The sequence below is a fragment of the Sebastes fasciatus genome, chromosome 3 (genome assembly GCF_043250625.1).
Source record: "Sebastes fasciatus isolate fSebFas1 chromosome 3, fSebFas1.pri, whole genome shotgun sequence".
NCBI classification, from domain to species: domain Eukaryota; kingdom Metazoa; phylum Chordata; class Actinopteri; order Perciformes; family Sebastidae; genus Sebastes; species Sebastes fasciatus.
The window spans coordinates 35,483,514-35,505,766 of NC_133797.1; the positions used below are offsets into that span (position 1 = coordinate 35,483,514).

The following is a 22,253-nucleotide window of genomic DNA, read 5'->3' on the forward strand; positions in this document are numbered from 1 at the left end:
CAAGTCTGCACACTGACACACTGACAGCTGTTGTTGCCTGCTGGGCTTGAGTTTGCCATGTTATGATCTGAGCATATTTTTAATACTAAATGCAGTACCTGTGAGGGTTTCTGGCAGTTTTTGACATTGTTTTGTGTTGTTAGTTGTAATAAATGAATAGGTACATACATTTGCATAAAGCAAGCATATTTGCGTACTCCCATGTTGATAAGAGCATTAAATACTTGACAAATCTCCCTTTAAGGTACATTTTGAACAGATAAAAACATTGTATGATTCAACCGTGATGAAATATTTTAATCGATTGACAGCCGTAGTAGAGAGACTGAAATTAAGAACACAGGGAATAAGCCAAATGAGTTTTTAAGGTGGAGGGAAGCTGCCACATAATGAACAGATGGAGAGTTTGGATGGTAGGAAACCAAAGAAGAAAGGTGACATGACGCAGAGAGAAAATTACGAAAGGGAAGGATAAAGAAATAAAAGAATGAAGGGGGAGGACATAAGCCGGACTGAGATTCATCTAAAGGATGAGTCACAAAGTAAATGGAATATGCATGCAGGAAGCTAACGTTGGATGTAGACACAGTCAGGTGTAATATCAAACCACAGGAAAGTCATTCCCATATGACTCATTAGGCACACTAACGGCGTGGGGGAGGTGTTTCAGCCACATATTTCAGTTGCTATCATGACCTATTGCATGCCCTACTAATTAGTTTAATCAGTAAACTAAGCTAATACATAAAAATGGAGGACGCCCCGCTTAAAGGTCACATATTATGCTCATTTCCAGGTTCATAGATGTATTTTAATGTTGCACTAGAACATGTTTACATGCTGCAATGTTCAAAAAACCCTTTATTCTTCTCATACTGCAGCCTGAGTCTGCCTGCCTCAGAGCCTAATTCAGCCTCTGTCTGAAAACCACTGATTCACAGCCTGTCTCCTCCCACTCTGCTCTGATTGGTCAGCGTTTTCTGTCAATCAAACGTCCTCAACAACAACAACAGCGTCACCCTCCCCCTCCCTCCCGGAGAAGCTCTCTCTCTCTGAGAGAGAGAGAGAGAGAGAGAGAGAGAGAGAGAGAGAGAGAGAGAGAGAGAGAGAGAGAGAGAGAGAGAGAGAGAGAGAGAGAGAGAGAGAGAGAGAGAGAGAGAGAGAGAGAGAGAGACGAGTGGAGAGATAGCAGCTAGAATAAAGTTTATAAACCACTTTAAAGTTTATAAACCAGAAACTTCACCCAGCGCACGTTACCGGAGGAATCTGATCAGAAATCGGCGACACATGATGAACATCTGCGGTCCAGATTCCAGGTTTTCCTGACGGTTTCTCTCAGGTAAATAATACTATTTATAGCTCTGTTAGTTAACTCAGTGTTTACCTCATGCATCAACTCTGTAAACCGTAAACATACACTCTGTTTTACGTCTGTCTTTACAGATCCATCTGTGAGAAATGACCGACAGAATCATCCCAGAGGAGAGCAGATAGCTGAAAGCAGATGGGAGATACAGAGCTAACCCCATTAGCTACATGCTACCGCTATGACACGTGTGTAAACACAGCGACCATCAGGGTGGAAAATAGAAGATGTGAAACAGTAGTCAGTTCATTATTTCTGCTAAAAGATAAATGTATGGAAGATCAGAGTAATGGTATATTATTTACAGTAGTAGCTGTCTCTGTGTTACCATGACTACAGACCACCGGAGCTTAGCTTACCATAGTTTACCAGAGCTGAAGACTTTCTCCTGTACCATGTCACATAACTAACTAACAGGTGAGATGATTACAAATGCTGTGAATAATTAATATTGTCATCTGTCAACTCAAATAAAGTTTGACTGTGAAACAGAAATGTGTTGTGTTGCTTACAAGTCACTATTTACTACCTGTACTCTGCTACATGCATGACATCAAATATATATAATATATAAATATCATCTGTTTAAACAGTGTAATTACATAAAGCCTTTGTGAAAGAACATGTTATATTTAGATGATGGGAGTACATGAAGCCTGTTCTGCTGGTTCTTGCAGACTTTGCTCAAGTTAGGTTGAGGAGGAGAGACAGTGACGCGCTGTGGGGCGGGGTCAGCTACTGAAGGTTCTCTCTGGTTCGACCAGGAAACCCTTACATGGCTTGCATTTCTGCCTAATGACGTCAGAAGACTAGGAAAAAAGCGAATTTTTATTTCTGCACCCATTTCCGGACAAACGGAGGAGGAGAAAAAGAGAGAGGATGGTCTTTTATGATACTATGGTGGCCTGTAGACACACTGGGGACAGATATTGATGTTTAAAAGACATGGAAAAGTGCATTTTGCATAATATGTGACCTTTAAGTATTTGGAGTTCTACACCTACACTCGATACTGTGCCTGAATGCATCCTGTGTAGACACACGGAGCACTGATGCGGTTGCCGCTGCTCACGCTAAACCTCCTGTGTAGAGACAGTGTCATAGCTGTGAGATGGCTTATTTTATCTGCACGTGCCTTAGCTGGTGTAAGTTGGTCCCGCCTCTTTATGAGCACAGGCCGTTTGATCACACTGTGTATGATTCATGCAACAACTGTCTCAGGAATGCAGTAAAGATGATTCATGTCAGTATCAGTAAGAGCAAGAGACCACTGCTTATGATATGAGGCTAGAGCATGGACAAAAGAAGACAGAAATGACATAGGGAGAGGAAAAACTGTCGGGGCCGTTTTCAAAGGGGTCCTTTGACCTCTGACCTCAAGATATGTGAATGAAAATGGGTTCTCTGGGTACCCACGAGTCTCCTCTTTACAGACATGCCCACTTTATGATAATCACATGCAGTTTTGGGCAAGTCATAGTCAAGTCAGCACACTGACTGTTGGGCTTGAGTTTGCCATGTTATGATTTGAGCATATCATATTTTGTATGCTAAATGCAGTACCTGTGAGTGTTTCTGGACAATATTTGTCATTGTTGTGTGTTAACTGATTTCCAATAAAGAAATATATACATACATTTGCATAAAGCAGCATATTTGCCTACTCCCATGTTGATAACAGTAATAAATACTTGAAAAATCTCCCTTTAAGGTACAATTTGAACAGATAAAAAAATGTGTGAATAATTTGAGATTATTAAACTACTATCATGCGATTAATCATGATTCAATTCATGATTTTAATTGTTTAACAGCCCTAGTTGTAAGCCCTAATTTGGATTTGTTGTCAAGATTTATTGGAGCTTGTTCAAGTTCCTGTGAAATTGTTCTGTATCATATACCGCTAACATTGCAAGTTTCAAAAAGCGTCTTCTTTTACAGCTTTGGCCTTTTCTACAGCTGTCGTTTAAGGATCAAATCTATTTTTTCACCCACAAATCCATGTTGTCCACAGACCACAAATATGTTTCAGACTCAAACAAATCGATGTCGTGTGAAACTGGCATATATGGGAGTTAGACTATAGTGAAAAGAAACTGAATCAGTAGTCTGCTGTCTGAAACAGATAGAGTGCCATATACATGTAGACACTGTCTGCTCTTGTACATATGGGCATATGAAAGCCAATATGAAAATATGGCCCAGCCACTGGAGAAGTGCCAAGTCATTAGAATGCGTCTCCGTCTTAAATACGCCAAACACACTGTAAATGTTGTTTTTCAATTCACTATCCTGTTGACAGATGAAGAGGGCCTGAGGAGCAACCTCAGAGGCAGGTGGTAAGAAGTGTGAGACAGAAGGGTGAGAGACAGGCAGCTACTGTGAAGACGGAGGTAAAAGAGGCAGACAGCGCAGCAACAGAGAGAGAGAGAGAGAGAGAGAGAGAGAGAGAGATGGCCATGTTTCCTGTCACTCTGAGTATGAATGACATGGAGAGAGGTTACTTTAGGCTGCAGTAGTTTTCCTCATCTCTGTGTACACATAAATATTCAGCTGAGGATGGTGGAGTCTGGGGCTTTTTGTTGTCTGAAGGGTGGAGAGTGGTGATCTATAACAAAACAGCAATAGAGAGCCTAAGTCCCGCCCCTTCCGGTGGACCACCGTGGGACCTTATTTCGGGAAAAAATATGAACGGTAGTCAACGGCGAGAGGCAAATATTTTTTTTTATCCCGTTTGAATTGCGCCATGAAGCACACATATGATGTTTGTCAATTTAAAACATAATTTTGCAAGTCAAGAAATTTGCAGTTTGCTGTAAAACTGTTGAAATATCAGACGAAAATACGCAATTAGAAAGACTACATACCCAAAAGTCGTGTAAGTGACGTCTCTCTCGCTGAAGCTACGATGCCTGTGTGTTTCATACTGGGTTGTACTCACATGAGCAACAGGTATCACTCGTTCTTTCTCTTCCCGGCTGATAAAAAGACCAGGAGTAGCTGGATAAAACACATCGGGTAAGACAACGTTTTATTTGTGCGTGGTCATAGCTACGTTAGCTAGCTAGTGCTTGTGACGACCACATTGAGCTTACATGGACGGCAATAATCCAACTACTGAACTTCTGAGGAGGACAGTACTTTAATTAGCATGGGGGAACATCAGTTGCATACAAAACTATCAACTCTAAAGGCCCTCACAACAGGGTTAGCCTGCCCTTGTCGGCGGCTTTTCGGCCGATTCAGCATGTTTAATTAGCGACGGAGCCCATCGGTGAGAGAAAACACTCCGATTGGCCGTTCAGCTTAAGCGAATCAGTGCATGAGAAGAGAAACCGAAGTGAGGAAAGCAAGCAAATGAGTAAAGCCAAGAGGACACACACAGAAGGCTCTTCTTCATCTCATCTGATCATTCTAATAAACGGATATTTTCACACCGACATGGTCATCTGGAATGAAGCTAAGTGGTGAAGGAGAGTGGTGTGAAAATGGGCAGCAAACGCTGCTTTGTTTCATGATTGTATCATAACAACAACTTGTATATCCGCAGTCCTTCCGGTTTCCCTTTGTGAACGATGAATACAGACTACCGCGACCTGCTGGTGTGGAGAGTTATTTCATCTCACACAGGCACAAAACGTGCTAGTTGGCCATTGGCTGAAGTCTTTGCGGTGTGTTTGAGTGCAACTTTTTGACACAGGCGACACAACAGTTGGCCTCTGTTTCCGCTAGTACTTTGATGTCAGTTTGGTGTGTCTGGACCTTTATACCCATTTTCATGCAACAGATCAGGCCCTAGTTACTGTGCTACACATTATGTCAGCCAAGTTTCTTTCCAGTATCAAACTCTATTCTCTTATGATGCACAGTCTACTCTTATGCCTATAAAAGTTTGAATAAAGCACTGCCTTGGGCAGTTGTTTTTACAGCTATATCGAGAAACAGATTCAAACTGTAAATTTGTCATTAAGCTGCTGGATTGCCATGTATGTTGCAAAATGTTGTGAAATCTCTGACAATCACTGATATGAAAACAGCCTTTAAGAATGCAACAAAGACTCCTCAGTGTCTATCTACCATAAGCATGTGGTTTCTCTCAAAATAAATCAGTAATTCCCCTGATTCAGTATCATAACATGCCTATTGTTGTTTATTTCTAACGCACGATAGTCAGCATCTTTCTTTACTTCTGGACCTTCGTAAACAGGTGGGAAATCCTGCTGTTATTGTGATTATGTTTAGAGTGGAGTGGGATGGTGTGGCACACCGGCGCCGTTCGAGCTACTTGATCCTCATCTCCACGATAAAAACCACTGCATCACTCACATCCTCTGACTGACTCTCTCCCACATTGAAACTGAAAACACAGACTCAGAGAGAGCGGGATGCAACTTGAGTGGCAGTGTACGTCAGCGTGTGTGCGTGTGTGTGTTTGCGTATTCGTACAGTAGACATGCTGAGTGGTCTACCAGACACACACACACACACACACACACACACAGTGGTGGGCAGTCTGACCGCAGGAACAGTAGCAGGAGAACAGTGAGGGGGAGGAAAGTGTGATCATTAAACTCTAACCTGCCTTCCTGCTTCAACTGGGTTTAAAAAAGCCACCACTGAAAAGTGGAAAGTCTTTTTCTTTATTCACAGGCAAAAACCTAGTTAATATTTACAACTCTAGCCCGGCAACAGTGATAGAGCTGCGGACGCTGTTTGACATTGCACTCTTGACATTTTTCATTTCATTCTGGACAATATTTGTAATTGTTTTGTGCTGGTAATTGATTTCCAATAATAAATATATACACACATTTGCAAAAAGCAGACATATTTCACCACTCCCATGTTGAAAAGAGTATTATCTCCTTTTAAAAAGGTACATTTTTAACAGATAAAAAATATGTGATGATTTGCAATCAATCATAATTATCATGCTATCAATCACGATTAAATATTTGAATCAATTGACAGCCCTAATTTCAATATACTTGATCATTTTTATTGATTTGGTATAATGTTCTCTGTTGGTTTGGGTATTAAATTGTATAACTATTAACACTGTATGAGGGTTAATGATAGTGATAAATAAATGACACGTACGGCTAACATTGTCAGTTCTATGCATACTCTTTGCTCGAGGTCGCTGAAATCCTCTAACAGACTCCTTGGAGTCCCCAAACAAACACTGACAAATATTAAGTACTGCACTGTGGTAAGGGACCGGTACAGGAAGTGTGTGCGCACATCACAAGTTGAGAACAGATAAAGAAAAAAACTACACCAAACTGGAGCCACACCAGCAGAGTCGTCTGTCAGCTGTCTGGACTAGATCCGGGGGTGAGTGAGGGACAGGAAGTAAGAGAGAGAAATGATATAGAGATGAGGGACACCCTGTTCAACAAAGAAAAGAAAGTAAAAGACTGAAGAGAAAAATACAGAGACACTGATGTTGAGACGATGCAGTGGGGGGTAGAGGGTTCATGCAGTGAAATGAAGAGGGCTAGGCAGGACGCGGTTAAGAGCAAGAGCAGCACGGCAGAAAAATCACACTTTGCAGACCAATTACCTGCCTTTTCACATGTTCCAAATTAAGTTTTTAAGACTCAAGTTTTCGCCTCTCCTCATAATTCTCAGAGGCCGTCAGAAATATTACGCTCTTGGCCTGTGAAAAGAAAAGGTGATATTTCTTCTCCATATTCTGCAGGAAAATCCTCCTGAAGCACTTGGAAAGTTTAATGTATTCTGCATATTGAAGACCACCTCCTTTCCAGTCAGAGGCTGTTATGCAATAGTGAGGTGTTCAGTCTTTCCATTTTCCTGCTCAGAAGTACGCTGATGCCACCAAGTTCAAAAGTAATTTGAAAAGCAGATAAAACCGAGGGCTGACTGAAACAACCAAAGTCTAAGAACAAAGTTGTACAAAGCTATCTAGAGAAATAATTATGTAGCATACAAGAAACCAATACATAGTAACATAAATGCATGCCATATACTGGTATATACATTGTGTAATTTGTATTAAATTGATCCGTTCTCCCTGAGCCCAGCTTTCAGACAAATATCCTATGCACAAAAGGTTTTAGTCCAATAGAAAGCATATAAGCTCCCTGTGTGTTGCGTGGTAAAACGCAGGTCATGAGTGGAGAACAGTAAAGCTGAGTTATGAGACTGGCAGCACCCTGTGAGATTTCATTACTGAGTCAGTCACAGCCCTCCTTATATGCCAAATTCTTCCTAAAACACAGTGCCGTGTTGAGATACACAGACAGCGTTTGAAAATGCTAAGCCAGCTGGAATTTGTCTTTTTTTTAACAGTAATGTCTCGAAGCAAATCATTACATCCCAATCAGATATCAAGTAGTATCCATCTTGAGTTAATAGAGGGTTGACCAGCTGCACACGGCTGACATCTCTCCAGAGCAATGCTCCGTCGTGTCTGCTTTGCTGTGGTTGTGTTAAATGTGCTAAACCTAATAGGAAAATCCACAAGTCAACTGAAAACAAATGTATCAATGAAACGAAGGGGTATAATTCGACACACCAGAGACCCGGGGGTTCCCCCGCAGCATGAAATATGAGCACAGAGGAGAAAATGAGATGACCACAAACTTTGCCGAGCTCTGCGCTCCCTTTTCACCCGCATTATGGAATTACATCTCCGTAAATCAGCATCAGCAATGCCAAAATCCAAAACAAAAACACATACCAAGAGCTTCATTTCATAGAGCGATTTAAAGATGAACAGGGTAAGGAAAGGGGTGGCTCTTGATAAATCCTTGGATTTGTTGGCTGCGATAATAAAATATCTGTTCGATGTGGAGATGGTAGTGCTGTCAAAGTTAACGCGATAGTAACGCGTTAACGCAAATTCGTTTTAACGCCATTCATTTCTTTAACGCATTAACGCAATCGATCTTTCAGAGGTTGTAGGGGGCTCTGTTTTAAAGCTACCGGTCTCATATGAAACTAGAAAACCTAAGGAATCCATTAGTACCAACCATGTCAGACTAGCTTGCTGCGAAGGAGGTTAAATAACGCTCCAAAATTGCACAAAATTTTGGCGAGGAAAAACTGTCAATGTGAAGTTAAAAAGAGGCTATACAGACAAAGTCATATGCGTAAAACAACTTAAACAAACATAAGCATCCTCTTACTGATAACCCACATTTCTTGAACTTGATAGTGTTGCGCTAGTGTGTCCCATGCCGTAACATTTAGCAGTAAAGCAACTGAGACGAAAAAGTGCTCGACTTGACAATCAGGATAACCTCATCTGTAATCACACAGCAGGAAAATCAAAGTGTGCACACATCAACGTGTACATAAGTACAGTTTTTTTTTACAGAAATTCAGATTATCATGAATACAAAATAAATGAAGATTAAAAGGGACATTATAAATTTCAACCCCAACTTAAGAACAGTCGGTCCCTCTTAAAAAAAACATGGACAATAAGCCACATGTATTTTTAATAAAAAGGTTTTGGAAGGTTACATGAAGATATGTGAAATTAAAATTATATGATGACATATACATAATGTTGTGTGGTCTGCTGCATCTGAAAACCGTTAACCCCTGTATTTTCCTTTCAGATATACTGATAACAGAGAGGATAAATACAGCTGGAACAGCTGCATCATGGAGTGAACATAAATGTTTCCATATGATGACATGGGCCACGTGAACACTGAATGAGTGTATAGAGCCAGCATAGTGTGTGTGTGTGTGTGTGTGTGTGTGTGGTCAATTGAAGTATGCACTAGTGATGCAGACTAAACAGAGCTGGAGGAAGTTTGGGTATGGAGCCCTACAAAACCTAACCACAACACAGTGACCCCAAATGCTAAAGGCAACATCAAGCAGACATTCAGACACACGCAAATTCAAGAGCATCATCTCTTTCTTGACGAGGACTGTGCACACAGACTAATCCATAGTGCTGGATATTTACACTAGAGGATTATTCACAGCAGATGATTCAACCGAGTCATTCTGCAAATGAAACAAAAGTCATTAACTAGCCCAATTATTCTTGCCACAGACTATGCATTTTTATACAGAGGCATGCATCCCATAAACTAAGACTAGTTTACACTTTATTAAAGAGTCTACCACTGCCTACTGCCTCAGATGCCCGGGGCAACGGATTCAAACATAGACCGACAGCCTTGGAATTTAAATGCAGCCTATTAAGATCATAAAAAATTGCATATCATCAGTGTTAAGGAGTCTTTCTTTTGCCAGCCTAATGTTAGATCGCTACCCAATGTTGTATTTATACAAGTACAGTATAGTATACTTATTTAATACTCTTATCAACATGGGAGTGGACAAATATGATTGCTTATGTAAACGTATGTATATATTTATTATTGGAACTCAATTAGCAACATAATACAAAGAGAAATTTTGTCCAGAAACCCTCACAGGTACTGCATTTAGCATAAAAACATATGCTAAAATCATAACATGGCAAACAGATCCTCAACAGGCAACAACAGCTGTCAGTGTGTCAGTGTGCTGACTTGACTATGACTTGCCCCAAACTGTATGTGATTATCATAAAGTGGGCATATCTGTAAAGGGTAGACTCGTGGGTACCCATAGAACCCATTTTCATTCACATATGTTGAGGTCAGAGGTCAAGGGACCCGTTTGAAAATGGCCATGACAGTTTTTCCTCGCCAAAATTTAGCGCAAGTTCAGAGCGTTATTTATCCTCCTTCCCGAACAAGCTAGTATGACATGGTTGGTACCAAGTTTCCTTAGGTTTTCTAGTTTCATATGATGTAAAATGATGTAAAATGTTTGAGCTGAAGCACATAAACACAGGTCACCAAGCAAGAATGTACAGTACACACACACACTCTCGAAAAACATTTATTCTCCGACTCTCACACGCACACATGTCTGAAGAGTAACAATGTGCTACACTGCATGTTCAGAAATCACAGTGACAGACGGGCTCAGAAAAACAACAAGGAGTCAAAGAGGAAGTATCTGATTCTAGAAAGAGCAAAAGTCAGAGGTAAGCAGTATGGAAATGAGCTTGAACACATCATGCTTTTGTGCATGCTGTCTTAAACAACACAAGCACTGAACCTCAAGCTTCAAAAAGGCAGTGGACTGCAAAGATGAATCGCCCGCTGCCCTCCCCAAACAATACACTGCTTTTCCAATGTGGCAGTAGCGGTGCATACTGAACAGCTCTGGCTTACTTATCTGAGTGTCTGGGTAGCTCAGGTTTATGAGCAACCTTCTACGTGGATCCGACCTTATGCTAGGAGTTTGAATCTGCATCACATTAGCAGATTCGCTCATCTTTCCGGGGGCCAGATGTGCGGTTTTGTTTTTTTAAATGCACCAGTTAATCATCAATGTTGTTGTTGCAGCCCATATTTTCAAGGCAAAGATTTTCACCTCATTTTTCTCATTGTGTGTGGGGTAGCAGGAAATGTAGATCGGTGAAAATCTTAAGAAAAACCCAGTATCTTAGAGGCGATTTCTGCAGGAATAGGGAATTTTGAGCAGTGCCTATTAATTCCCGCATAACTGGGTCAAACTGCACTTTCTGCTGGAGCATTGGTCGTTCCTAAATTAAGCTGGTGCCAGGGATACATAAAACAGAGAGCAACACCACAAACACGTCACAGTATGACTCACGTCCATTGTGTGCTGCTGATGAATCATAATCCCTAACTCTGGTCCACATTTCAACTGTCAAAACTCTGTATTGTTTCAAGGGGAGAAAAGCCACTTGGAAAAGAAACAGCTTAGTCACGTAACAAAATAAATTACACCACGAGCACATGCATAGTCCAAGTCCCCACACTACCAGCAGCTCACAATGTGTTGATTAAATGTGACCATCTATGTAATCAGCTTTCATTCAAATCATACGGGGAGGCCAGCAAGGCTGGCAAGCAGAAATAATACTACCAACTTAATCCATTCAAGGCGAGGATGAAGAAGGGAGTCGGAGGAAAGTAGGGAGACTGATTTTAAATATAAAGGAATATGTATAACACACCTGCCAGATTAAGGCAAACAGAGAAAACTTATATTTTATTTCCTCTCTTTTCAGAAAGCTTTACTTGATCCAACAAAAAATCCAAAAAGGCAGTAAATGTTATCTATTTTGTAGAGATTTCCTCTCATCATACATTTTCAAATTATTTTTAAAGTTTATCCATAATGCACAATTGTCCCTCAACTCCATGTGGGGATCACAACTTAAAACTTGACAACTTTTGCAGGTTTCTTTCCATTACCATAGCACACTCTCTATGTAACATTCATTCCTTATATTCTAGGAAGCCGACAGCCCTAATTTAGCTCAACATCGCGTGCTGACAGTACATCCTGTGGAAGCTCAACCGTGTATATGAGTGTGTCTGTGTCTGTGTGTGCGTGAAAGTGTGTGTTTTTCTTCTGTTTTGAGAACACACAACATTGCGCTTGCACATACAAACACGCGTATACACACAGCTGTACTTTCTGAGAGCTGACGGCGAATGCTGAGACAGTGGTCCCTGATAACTTCCCTGAAATGCAGTCTGTCCCGGTGCTAATGCTGAGCCGGGGAAGGAGGCTCCGTCTGCGGTTGAAAAGTCAAGTAAATTGTCTTTTCCTCACCACTTTTCCTTGACCTCGATGGAAAACGTCATGAGGTCAAGGAAAGATGTGTAGGATAATTCATAAAGACTTAGGAAAAGACAACCGTGGTATTAAGAGAATCTGACTACACTTACACTAGGCTCCGTAATTATGATGCGATGGCGGCAGATGTTGGTGACGCAGTTCTGCCATGATGAAACTACAATGTTCCGAAGATGGACTACAAAAGGCGCAGCTTCCCCCCGTGCGTTCTTAAATAGCATTTTCAGCACACACACAAAGCATGACAGTAGATGAAAAATGTACATGTGGATTTCCTTGCTTGCCTGTGTGTCACATCCTCACACAGAACAGGAAGAATCCTGAGATGATTCTTCCAGTCGCTCCCTGCTCGCTGCGTGCCAACTGGAGGCTAATGGGGGAAATGGATCACATAGACAGACTCCCTTCCTCACAGCAGAAGCAGTGACAGCATAGTGCAGCCAAGAGGCCATATTTGAAAGGGGGTGAGAGATGGATTCATCCCCTTGTACGTCTCATGTCATTCACCTTTGAGAAACTCCAGATTCCATCCAGTGAAGCAAAGCAAGGGAAAACACCCTGTTCCTGTTCGTTTTCAGTAAATCATACACCAACTCTCTGCACACGAGACAGTGGGGGAACTACACCAATTGTCGGCTCGCTGCAGTGTTAGGAATAACAGCTCTCAAAATCCAACGTTGCTCGCTTTTACAAGCTTAGCAGCAAGCTCTGTGGGGACACAACAACACACCGCCTACCACCAAACTGAAATGTTTGTTTTTTTATTATTATTAATTTAAGCATCAAAGAGCATCTGTCCCAGATAAATGTTCCAGACGTCAGGAGGAGCTCCAAAAATGCTTTTGTGAGAAGCTAGAAGGTGGCGTTTGAATGCAGTGTGGGATGACTAAACTGGGATGAATTCGGTCAAAATCCTGCAGTGTGTGTGTAAACCCACCCTACGCAAAATCTAATCCACTGCCTTGACGAGAGGGCATCCCAGTGAGGGTGGCAAACTATAACACCAGCACACTTCAGATTAAGCTGTCTCACATATTTGTTAAAAGCTTCACTTTGGTGGAGGAAAATTTCAAGAACAAATCCAGTCCAATTTTATATCAACGTGAGGAACACAGCCGGAACTGAAACAAGACTCGGTCAAAACCAAGTATATGTCTGGACCGTGTATGGTCAGTCTGTGAATTTGTGGCTCAATTGTTACACAAAACAGTCAGTGGTCATGTCTATAATGTTAAATCCAGCGGTACATGTCCACCAGGTCCGGCGAGGACTCTAGGGGACGTGCTGCTCCACTCAACTGGCTGTTCAAGTGGTGACGTATATGATCAGAGAATGCACCTGATTGGTCCCTGGTTTTCAAACAGGAAACAACATGGCAGCCTGCTTGTAAGCTTTCTGTTATTCCGTCTAAACAATCCACCAAAATCTACTTCTGAAAAAATTTTAAGCCAGAAATAGACTACGCCACTGCTGAATCTCGTTTCATTTTAGAGCTAGATGGCCTAGTTTGACAGCTTGGTCCAAGTATGGTGAGCCAGGCGCGTCGTGCTGGACAGAATCATTTGTATGAAGGACTTTTCCCGTCTTTTCATTTTGAAAGAGCTCGACACTCGGCCGACCAATTGTGTAACTTCATCACACAGTCGATCACTCTGTGACAGACTTTTGCGTTTGTAGGGCTGGCCCTCTGCGGTCCAGTACCAATACTGTTGTTTTTTAAATAAGACTTGCATCTGAGAAAAATTGCAAATAAAGTGCAGTGGGCCTTTGTGGCTGAAATATCAAAATGCAAAGAAATAAAGCAAGAGCCTCTGCATGGGTAACATCCCCAGTTAGAAACGGATGTAAGCGTTATTAGTGACAACACAGTGATAAGCCTTGGCAGTGCTTCTGCAAAAATCTTTAGCCACATGAAGAAAATGGGCAAAGTTAGAGGTTAAGGCAATTTACTAACGAGGTACTAACAAGATAGAATAGAATGTTAACTATAAAATTCACAATTATGTAACAGAATTCATACTGACATACTGAAGAAAAAACCCTGTTTGATACAGAGAGATAGTTTTACTTTGATTTGACTGACTCATGCTTAGACACGAGCCTGCATATAACAGTTGCATTTACAAGTCACCAATCAGCACGACACTGGGGGCTTGCTTACTATAACATCTCCAGCCAAAAATTCATATTGCTTATCAAATAAACTGTTCCATGAACATAAGCCCCAAACCCTGAGAAAAACAATTATAAAGCACAACAATAGTTCTCTTAACTTCCTTTGGATCCAAGCTTTTGGTTTAGCCAATTTTCTCTCTGACAGAGAAAAAACATGCAAACTATGAAAGAGACCACAGAGCAGACGGAGTAAAACTGGACTTCGGCTGGTATGCAGTGTTAGCGGTCTCAGACATATAAATCAAGTGTGGCCACAACTAAACACACATGTAAAGTTTAAATGAATGCACAAGTCTAAATGTAGACATAGCATCACTGATCATCACTGTGTGAGCAGCAGTTCTGGTCGCTCTCAGCCGTGTGAACCCCAATTTCTTTCTCCCCACACACACACACACACAGAGTTTCCCTTATCCTTTCTCTCTAGTGAAGGACAGACAGAGGATGTGTCTATAATCGGGAAAGACTCACATTTCCTCTCTGAGGTTTCACATTCCTGGGATTCCGTCTGAAGACCACTGCAGCCCATTTAAAACCATTCCCCATATGGAGGGGGAAAAAAGAGACCCAGTGAAGGCAAGCTGGGTCGCTTTTTGAGCTTTCAGAGCTCATTTCTCTTTACAGTATTACTCTACCTTTCTAGGTAAATGAACATGTTGTTCACTTGGAGCACACTGTGTTGAATGAGAAGATACTTCATTCACGTGATGTAGCTTACGCTACCAAAAGTCATACCATGATAGAACACCTGTCATTATGCTATAATGTGGGAAATAAAAGCTATATTGCACTGTTAAAGCAGCAGTGGGTAGAAATGGAGTAAATATGTTTACTTTTTTTTTATAAAACAGTCACTACATCCTGACTGTAGTGCATGAGACAGGTAATCTGAAAAAAAAACATGTGCCTCTGTGTCCTCTGGTGCTCCTAATGGCATCTGCAAGATTTCGCAGACCGGAGGAAAACAACCAATCAGAGCCGAGCTGGAGCCTGCCGTCTCTGAGCAGCTGTCAATCACTCGCAAACTCGATCAAACGGTCAAACTAGGCAGCGCTGATCAAATATGAATCAATATTCTGTTACTGTAATGCCCATTTCTCTCCTCAAATGTTTTCAGAAACATCTGGTAGTGTACTGTTTATCTGTAAAATGAGAAAGTTTGTGACCCGGCAGCCATGTTGAGATCAGTTGAGGAAATATCAAGCAGCTCCAGCCGGAGCACAGCCAATAGGAACGCTCTCTCTGAAATGACCTGTGATTGGCCAAAGTCTCCCTCCACGCCATGAGGAGGTGCAGAAGTCTCTCTCAATACACTTGAATTACAATATGCTGAAAGGTTATTATGGATTTGTTTTCCCAATGATGCCAAAAACATTCTGCCTATTGCAGGTTTAAGTCTTAAAAGAATAACAATGGTCTATCACCAAATACAGGTCAAGAAAACCTCTTCAAAATTACACAATCTTCTCTCCTTCAATTCAGCAGATGTACCTTCTGACCACCATCAGATTTATCATTTGATGTGACTGCCACCAGAAGATGATTGAGGGTGGAATGCTGGAAATCTGGTCCCTGCATAAATCCATTCATGCAACATAAAATACTACAAATGCTTCAGAGCTTCAGCATGTGCCTTGTTACAAAATGCATATAGTTGCACATAATAAAGTGGTATTTCTATAGAGATGAAGACAACTGAGTAGTAGCGCTGCTGGGTCTTTGCGGTCTCCATCCTTCAGTACTGTGCTTATTCAGTCTTGTGTATGGCTCATTTCATGGGTGGAATATGTTCTCAAAAAAAGTGCAAAATGCAGGTCTCCTTCAAAAATGATCCAAGGCACAATGTAGAGTTTGAACGAAATTAAAATGTCTTTATTTTCCATGGAAATAATTGTTTAAAATGAAAAACAAAAGGTCTTCATCAGGGTCATTGTCCATTGTTGAGTCTTACATTTTTGCACTTTTTTGAGAAAATATTCCACTCATGCAATGAGCTCTTCACCCGATTGAATAGTGGTATATCTATTTTATGTTGTCCCGCTATTCTTCTTTATGGAGCACAATGAAAGGCATTATCTAAATACTGTACATCAAGGAAGGCTATTGGGGATGGCATGTGCGATAAGATTTCGGCTTTTTTTTAACATTTGTAATTTCACATCCACTAAAACCCAACTATGAAGCCCACACACAGTCTGTCCTCTATATACCTCCTGAAATGGTCAACATGACAACACAGAACAGAAGAGGACAAGTCCTAATGATTGATGATTAGCTAGCTGGAACGTTAGTTGTGTTTCAAGATACGGATAAACAAGTGTTAATAAATAACCATATAAATCCCGGGGAGAGACTATAGGAACAGATGGACTTTAGCACAGACTTACTGATATTAAGCTATTTCATCTAAGTCAGGGGTCAGCAACCTGCAGCTCTGGAGCCACATGTGGCTCTTTAGCCCCTCTCCAGTGGCTCCCTGTGGATTTATAAAAACGGAAATGAATAACAGTTTTTTGTTTCCATTTTCATTTCTATTTATCATTGTTGTAGGTCTATGGTACGACGGAGTATTAGGGCCACATTGAAGGAAAAAAAATCTGAAATTTCGAGAATAAAGTCATAATATTACAAGAATAAAGTCAAAGGTTTACGAGAAAAAATTCGTGGTATTATGAGAATAAAGTCATAATATTATAGTAGTAGTATAGTAGTAGTAGTATAAGTAGTAATTTTACATGTTATTTTCTTTTATCTTGTTAAATTAGGACTTTTTTCTCGTAATATTATGACTTTATCCTCGTAATCTCAGATTTGTTTTCCCTCATTGTGGCTCTAATACTCCATAGTACATTTGCCCTATGTTCCTCACTGCATTAGACTTATATACTATATACTTAGACTATAAACTGTGTTACCTTCATCACAATGCTCAAATGCTTTGCGGCTCCAGACAGATTATTTATTTATTCATTTTTGCCTAAAATGGCTCGACACAATTTATACTTAGTTTTATTTATCATTATTATTTTTAATTTATTTATTTTTCTGAGTTTTGTTTTTTTGGTCCTTTCCTTTTTTTGTACTCTTTTTTTCTTAATTTTTTTTGTTTTTCTTTGGTATATGTTTCATTTATGTTGTTATCGGATTTAATTCATTTATATGTGTAAATTGTAATTGTTTATGGTGCAGTAATATTGTTATAGGTATATTGTTTGTACAGAATACCAATAAAAAGACTTTGAGCAAAAGAAAAAGGTCTCTTTTGATAGTAAAGGCTGCTGTAACTCTTGATCTAAACTAACTAACCTTTGAGAGAAACCCATATTAGTAAAAGATGCCTGGTAACGTTCAGCCAGCTTAATGCAACACACTGTTGTTACAGCTCATGTTTGCTCACGAGCTAAGCTAATTGACCGTTAGGTTTGATTGAGGTACGTTCAGGTACAAATGGAGTAATTAAGTGCGATAAAAAAATAAAAAGGAGTATAGAGAATATGAAATTAACATTTTTATATATCACACACGAGCCAGTGTCCAGCAGCAGCACCATGTTAGCCTGGTTAGCTTAGCTTAGCATGCTAACATGCTAACGGAGGAGGGTTTAAATGTGTCTTACCTGTCAACCGCAGCTTCACTGGGCCGTTTCTCCTAACTCCTTGGCTAGACATCCCCCTTTGTGTTCCAGCAACAAAAAAAAAAAAAGCGTCTAATTCATGTGTCAAAAAAGGTATCTCCCCAAAACAATCCCTCTGCTAGCATGGGCTAGCTGGTAGTATCACCATATCACACTGACTGCAACATAATGTCTATTATAACATCGAGTCATAACCTCGTGTGTTCGTTAAAAAGAAAAGCAAATTACGTCTCTTCACGAGGTACTGGTACTAATCAAATGGACGGTTCAACCCTCCATCCATCCATCCAGACAGGAGTCTAGTCTAGTCTGCTCTGCTGCTGAGACTGAAGCTGGTCGTGATGATGGTGGAGACTGAGCTCACTGCAGGCAGGGGGGAAGACTATATAAGAGCACATCCGGTACGAGCGTTCAAAATAAAAGACATATTTGACTTTTCCCAAAGATATACATCAGTCCTAAGGGTGTCGCGTTTGAATTGTTTTGTAAAAGTGAGCCAATGTGCATTGAAAAATAGTATCTCTATTTTTTTTACCTGGTTACAGTTTAACAAATCATTCGATGATTTTATTTTGCCTCTCCGGGAACCATCACCTTACCGTGGTGGAGAGGTTTGTGTGTCTCTATGACCCTGAGGGCTGTGTTGTCTGGAGCCTGGTGCTCCTGGTAGGGTCTCCCATGGCAAATTGGTCTCAGGTGAGGGGCCGGACTAAGAATGGTTCATAAAACCCCAATGACGAAACGAGGCAGAGGAGGAGTTACCTGGCCCGGAGGAAGCCCGGGGCCCACGTCTGGAGCCAGGCCCAGACAGAGGGCCCGTCAGCGAGCGCCTGGTGGCCGGGCTTGCCATGGAGCCCGGCCCGGGATACCCCGAAGAAGCAACGTGGCACCCCCCTCCTCTCCATCCTGTGGGCTCACCACCTGCGGGAAGAACCGCTGGGGTCGGGTGCGCTGTCACACGGGTGGCAGTGAAGGCCAGGGACCTCGACGGACCGGACCCGGGCGGCAGAGGCTAGCTCTGGGGACGTGGAACGTCACCTCTCTGTGGGGGAAGGAGCCGGAGCTTGTGCGTGAGGTGGAGCGTTATCAGTTGGATCTGGTAGGGCTTACCGGTCGGCACCAAAGTGCTTCTGGAAAACCGTCCGGCACCTCAGGAGGGGGAAACGGGGAACCATCCAAGCTGTGTACAGTAAGGATGGGACACTGTTGACCTCAACTGATGAGGTAATCGGGCGGTGGAAGGAGCACTTTGAGGAACTCCTGAATCCGACCAATACGCCCTCTATTGTAGAGGCAGAGCTGGAAGCTGATGGGGGACCATCATCAATTACCCTAGTGGAAGTCACTGAGGTAGTCAAACAACTCCACAATGGCAAAGCCCCGGGGATGGATGAGATCCGTTCAGAAATGCTGAAGGCTCTGAGTGTGGAGGGGCTGCCTTGGATGACACGTCTCTTCAACACTGCGTGGAAGTCGGTGGTTCCCCTGTTCAAAAAGGGGGACCAGAGAGTGTGTGCCAATTACAGGAGTATCACACTACTCAGCCTGCCTGGTAAAGTCTACTCCAAGGTGCTGGAAAGGAGGGTTCAGCCGATAGTCGAACCTTGGATCGAAGAGGAACAATGTGGATTCCGTCCTGGCCGTGGAACAACGGACCAGCTCTTCACTCTCGCAAGGATCCTGGAGGGGGCCTGGGAGTATGCCTATCCAGTCTACATGTGTTTTGTGGACTTGGAGAAGGCGTATGACCGGGTCCCCCGGGAGATACTGTGGGGGTGCTGCTGGAGTATGGGGTGAGGGGGGCACTTCTCAGGGCCATCCAATCCCTGTACGCCCAAAGCAAGAGCTGTGTTGGGGTCCTCGGCAACAAGTCGGACTCGTTTCCGGTGGGGGTTGGCCTCCGCCAGGGCTGCGCTTTGTCACCAAATCCTGTTTGTGATATTCATGGACAGGATATCGAGGCGTAGTCGGGGGGATGTGGGTTTGCAGTTCGGTGTGCTGAGGATCTCATCGCTGCTTTTTGCAGATGATGTGGTCCTGTTAGCATCATCGGTCTGCGACCTCCAGCACTCACTGGATCGGTTCGCAGCCGAGTGTGAAGCGGTCGGGATGAGGATCAGTACCTCTAAATCTGAGGCCATGGTTCTCAGCAGGAAACCGATGGATTGCCTACTCCGGGTAGGGAATGAGTCGTTACCCCAAGTGATGGAGTTCAAGTACCTCGGGGTCTTGTTCGCGAGTTAGGGGACTATGGAACGTGAGATTGGATATTGGACCCGATCCCGGATAAAAAAATAAAAATAAAAAAAACTATATATATATAAAGTATTGATGTAACTGTCTGATCGCTATATATATATATGTTTTTTTGTTTTTTTAAATAGTCTGCCATCCTGTCTTGATGGCAGACTAGACGCCTGCCATCCAGACAGGCGTCTAGTCTGCCCGAGCTGCTGCTGCTTAGACTGAAGCTGGTCGTGATGATGGTGGAGACTGAGTTTACTGCAGGCAGGGGGGAAGACTATATAAGAGCACATCCGGTACGAGCTTTCAAAATAAAAACAGACATTGATTCAAGATTCAAGAGTTTTATTTGCATTTGCACCTATAATAAGTACATTGGAATTCTGAGCAGTTTACACCGAGTCAGCTTTAAGAAAAGAAAAAAGGTAGAAAAGGCACAAGGAAAACAAACTGGGTGTTTATGAGGAAATATGGAAATCATTTCATGATTTCATAAAAAGTAGTGATATTGGTGAGCTTCTACAGGAGGAATAATTAAGATAGGATACGTAAAATATTCACAATAGTGTTAGACCCTCAGAAGGGAATTGACTTTTGTTTTTGAAAATCTTTTTAATGTATTTATTATTTATTTTCTATATATTTATTTTCTGTTAATGTGTATCTTCATTTTGTTAGAGATACCATTTAACTGTTTAATTGTATGATTGATACTGTGAAGCTGTATATTGATTTTGGCCCTGTGAGAAGGGAAAAGTTAAGAGAGAACGGGTGGGTGTGTGGGGTATGGTATGTTTGTTAAAGTAAATACTGTATTGAATATATTGCATAATAATGCTGATGTTTGTATAGAAAAAACAAACCAATAAAGACATTGTTAAAAAAAAAAAGAAAAGGCACAAGGTAATTACAGTACAAAATAAGTAGCACATTCAACTCAACACAATAAATAAATAAATTATTAAAATATAAAAGCGCCCTCAGTGTAGTCAATAAATAAACTAAACTACCCTCTTCATAGAAACGATACCCCCAGAATACAAATGCTCCATGACCATGTTAAAAGAACTTGTAGCTCTCATAAAAATATTTAAAAAAGAAATAATTAATATATTTCATTCATTTTTTATATTAATATAGTTGTCTTGTTTGTACTTTTTTTGTAAAAGTGAGCCAATGTGCATTGAAAAATAGTATCTTTCATACACACTATTTTTCACCTGGTTCCTGCTGCTGTCAGACTCCACAAGCAGCACTGCTCCCAGTATACCACTTACACACCAAAAACTGAAAATAACCTGATATTTTCAGGTGGAATTTCATTCATTCATTCATTTCATTCTCAATGTGCAATATCATTTTCCACTATTGTATATATTGCTCCTATTTTTATACTTCCTTCTATTTAAATGGTTCATATTTTGCTACAATTTGTTTAGCTCTTCTTTTATTGTGTTAGCTGATGCATCTTGTTTTTTGCACTATCCCCTTTGCTGCTGTACACTGCACATTTTCCCACTGCGGGACTAATAAAGGAATATCTTATCTCTTATCTTACAGTTTAACAAATCATTCGATGATTTTACTTTGAAGTTAAAATTGTCTTCATCCGGCCTTAATCTGGCTGCTTTGACACAGCTTGTGTAGACATGAGCGATCAGACAGTTACATCAATACTTTTTCTTTTTTTTAAATAATAATTTATTTCAAAAGTTCAATACAATAGATTCATATAAATGTTCAGATTTTTCATTACAATTCTGCTAATTTATTTTCCAGTATAAAAATAAATTATACAAAAAAATAAAATGTAAGGAAAGGAAAAGATGAATCAAAATAAAAAACAAACAAACAAAAAACATTTGGGGTCTGTTAAACAATTGTAATACATTTGAAATGTCTAAACAATTTAATAGTTTTAGTCAATTTAGAATTTTTGTTGTTTTAAGTTATCAATCATAGTCAAAATGTTTTAAAATCAGTATCTTTAAATATAAAAAAGGAGGGTATAGTTACATCAATACTGTCATTAATACTACTCAAGTTATTTATGTTGGAAAAAAAGTTCGGAGTCTCCCATAAAAATACTTTTTGCTTAAAAAGGTAAAAGAAGTGTGATTCCCATACTGAAACTATTGTCCATCTGCTCTGGAAATGTACACTGTGGCAAGATAT

At 41.0% G+C, this 22,253-nt stretch overlaps 1 protein-coding gene across 1 annotated transcript in view; it reads right to left on the minus strand.

Annotated features, from left to right (window-relative positions):
- LOC141764930 (E3 ubiquitin-protein ligase SMURF2-like) overlaps positions 1-18,169 on the minus strand; it is a 71,263-nt gene extending 53,094 nt beyond the window's left edge. Inside the window, exon 1 of the mRNA XM_074630631.1 lies at positions 17,817-18,169. Within this exon, the coding sequence (XP_074486732.1) occupies positions 17,817-17,868 (52 nt within the window). The 5' untranslated portion in view covers positions 17,869-18,169. The remainder of the gene's footprint in view (positions 1-17,816) is intronic.
- Between the last annotated feature and the right edge of the window lie 4,084 nt (positions 18,170-22,253).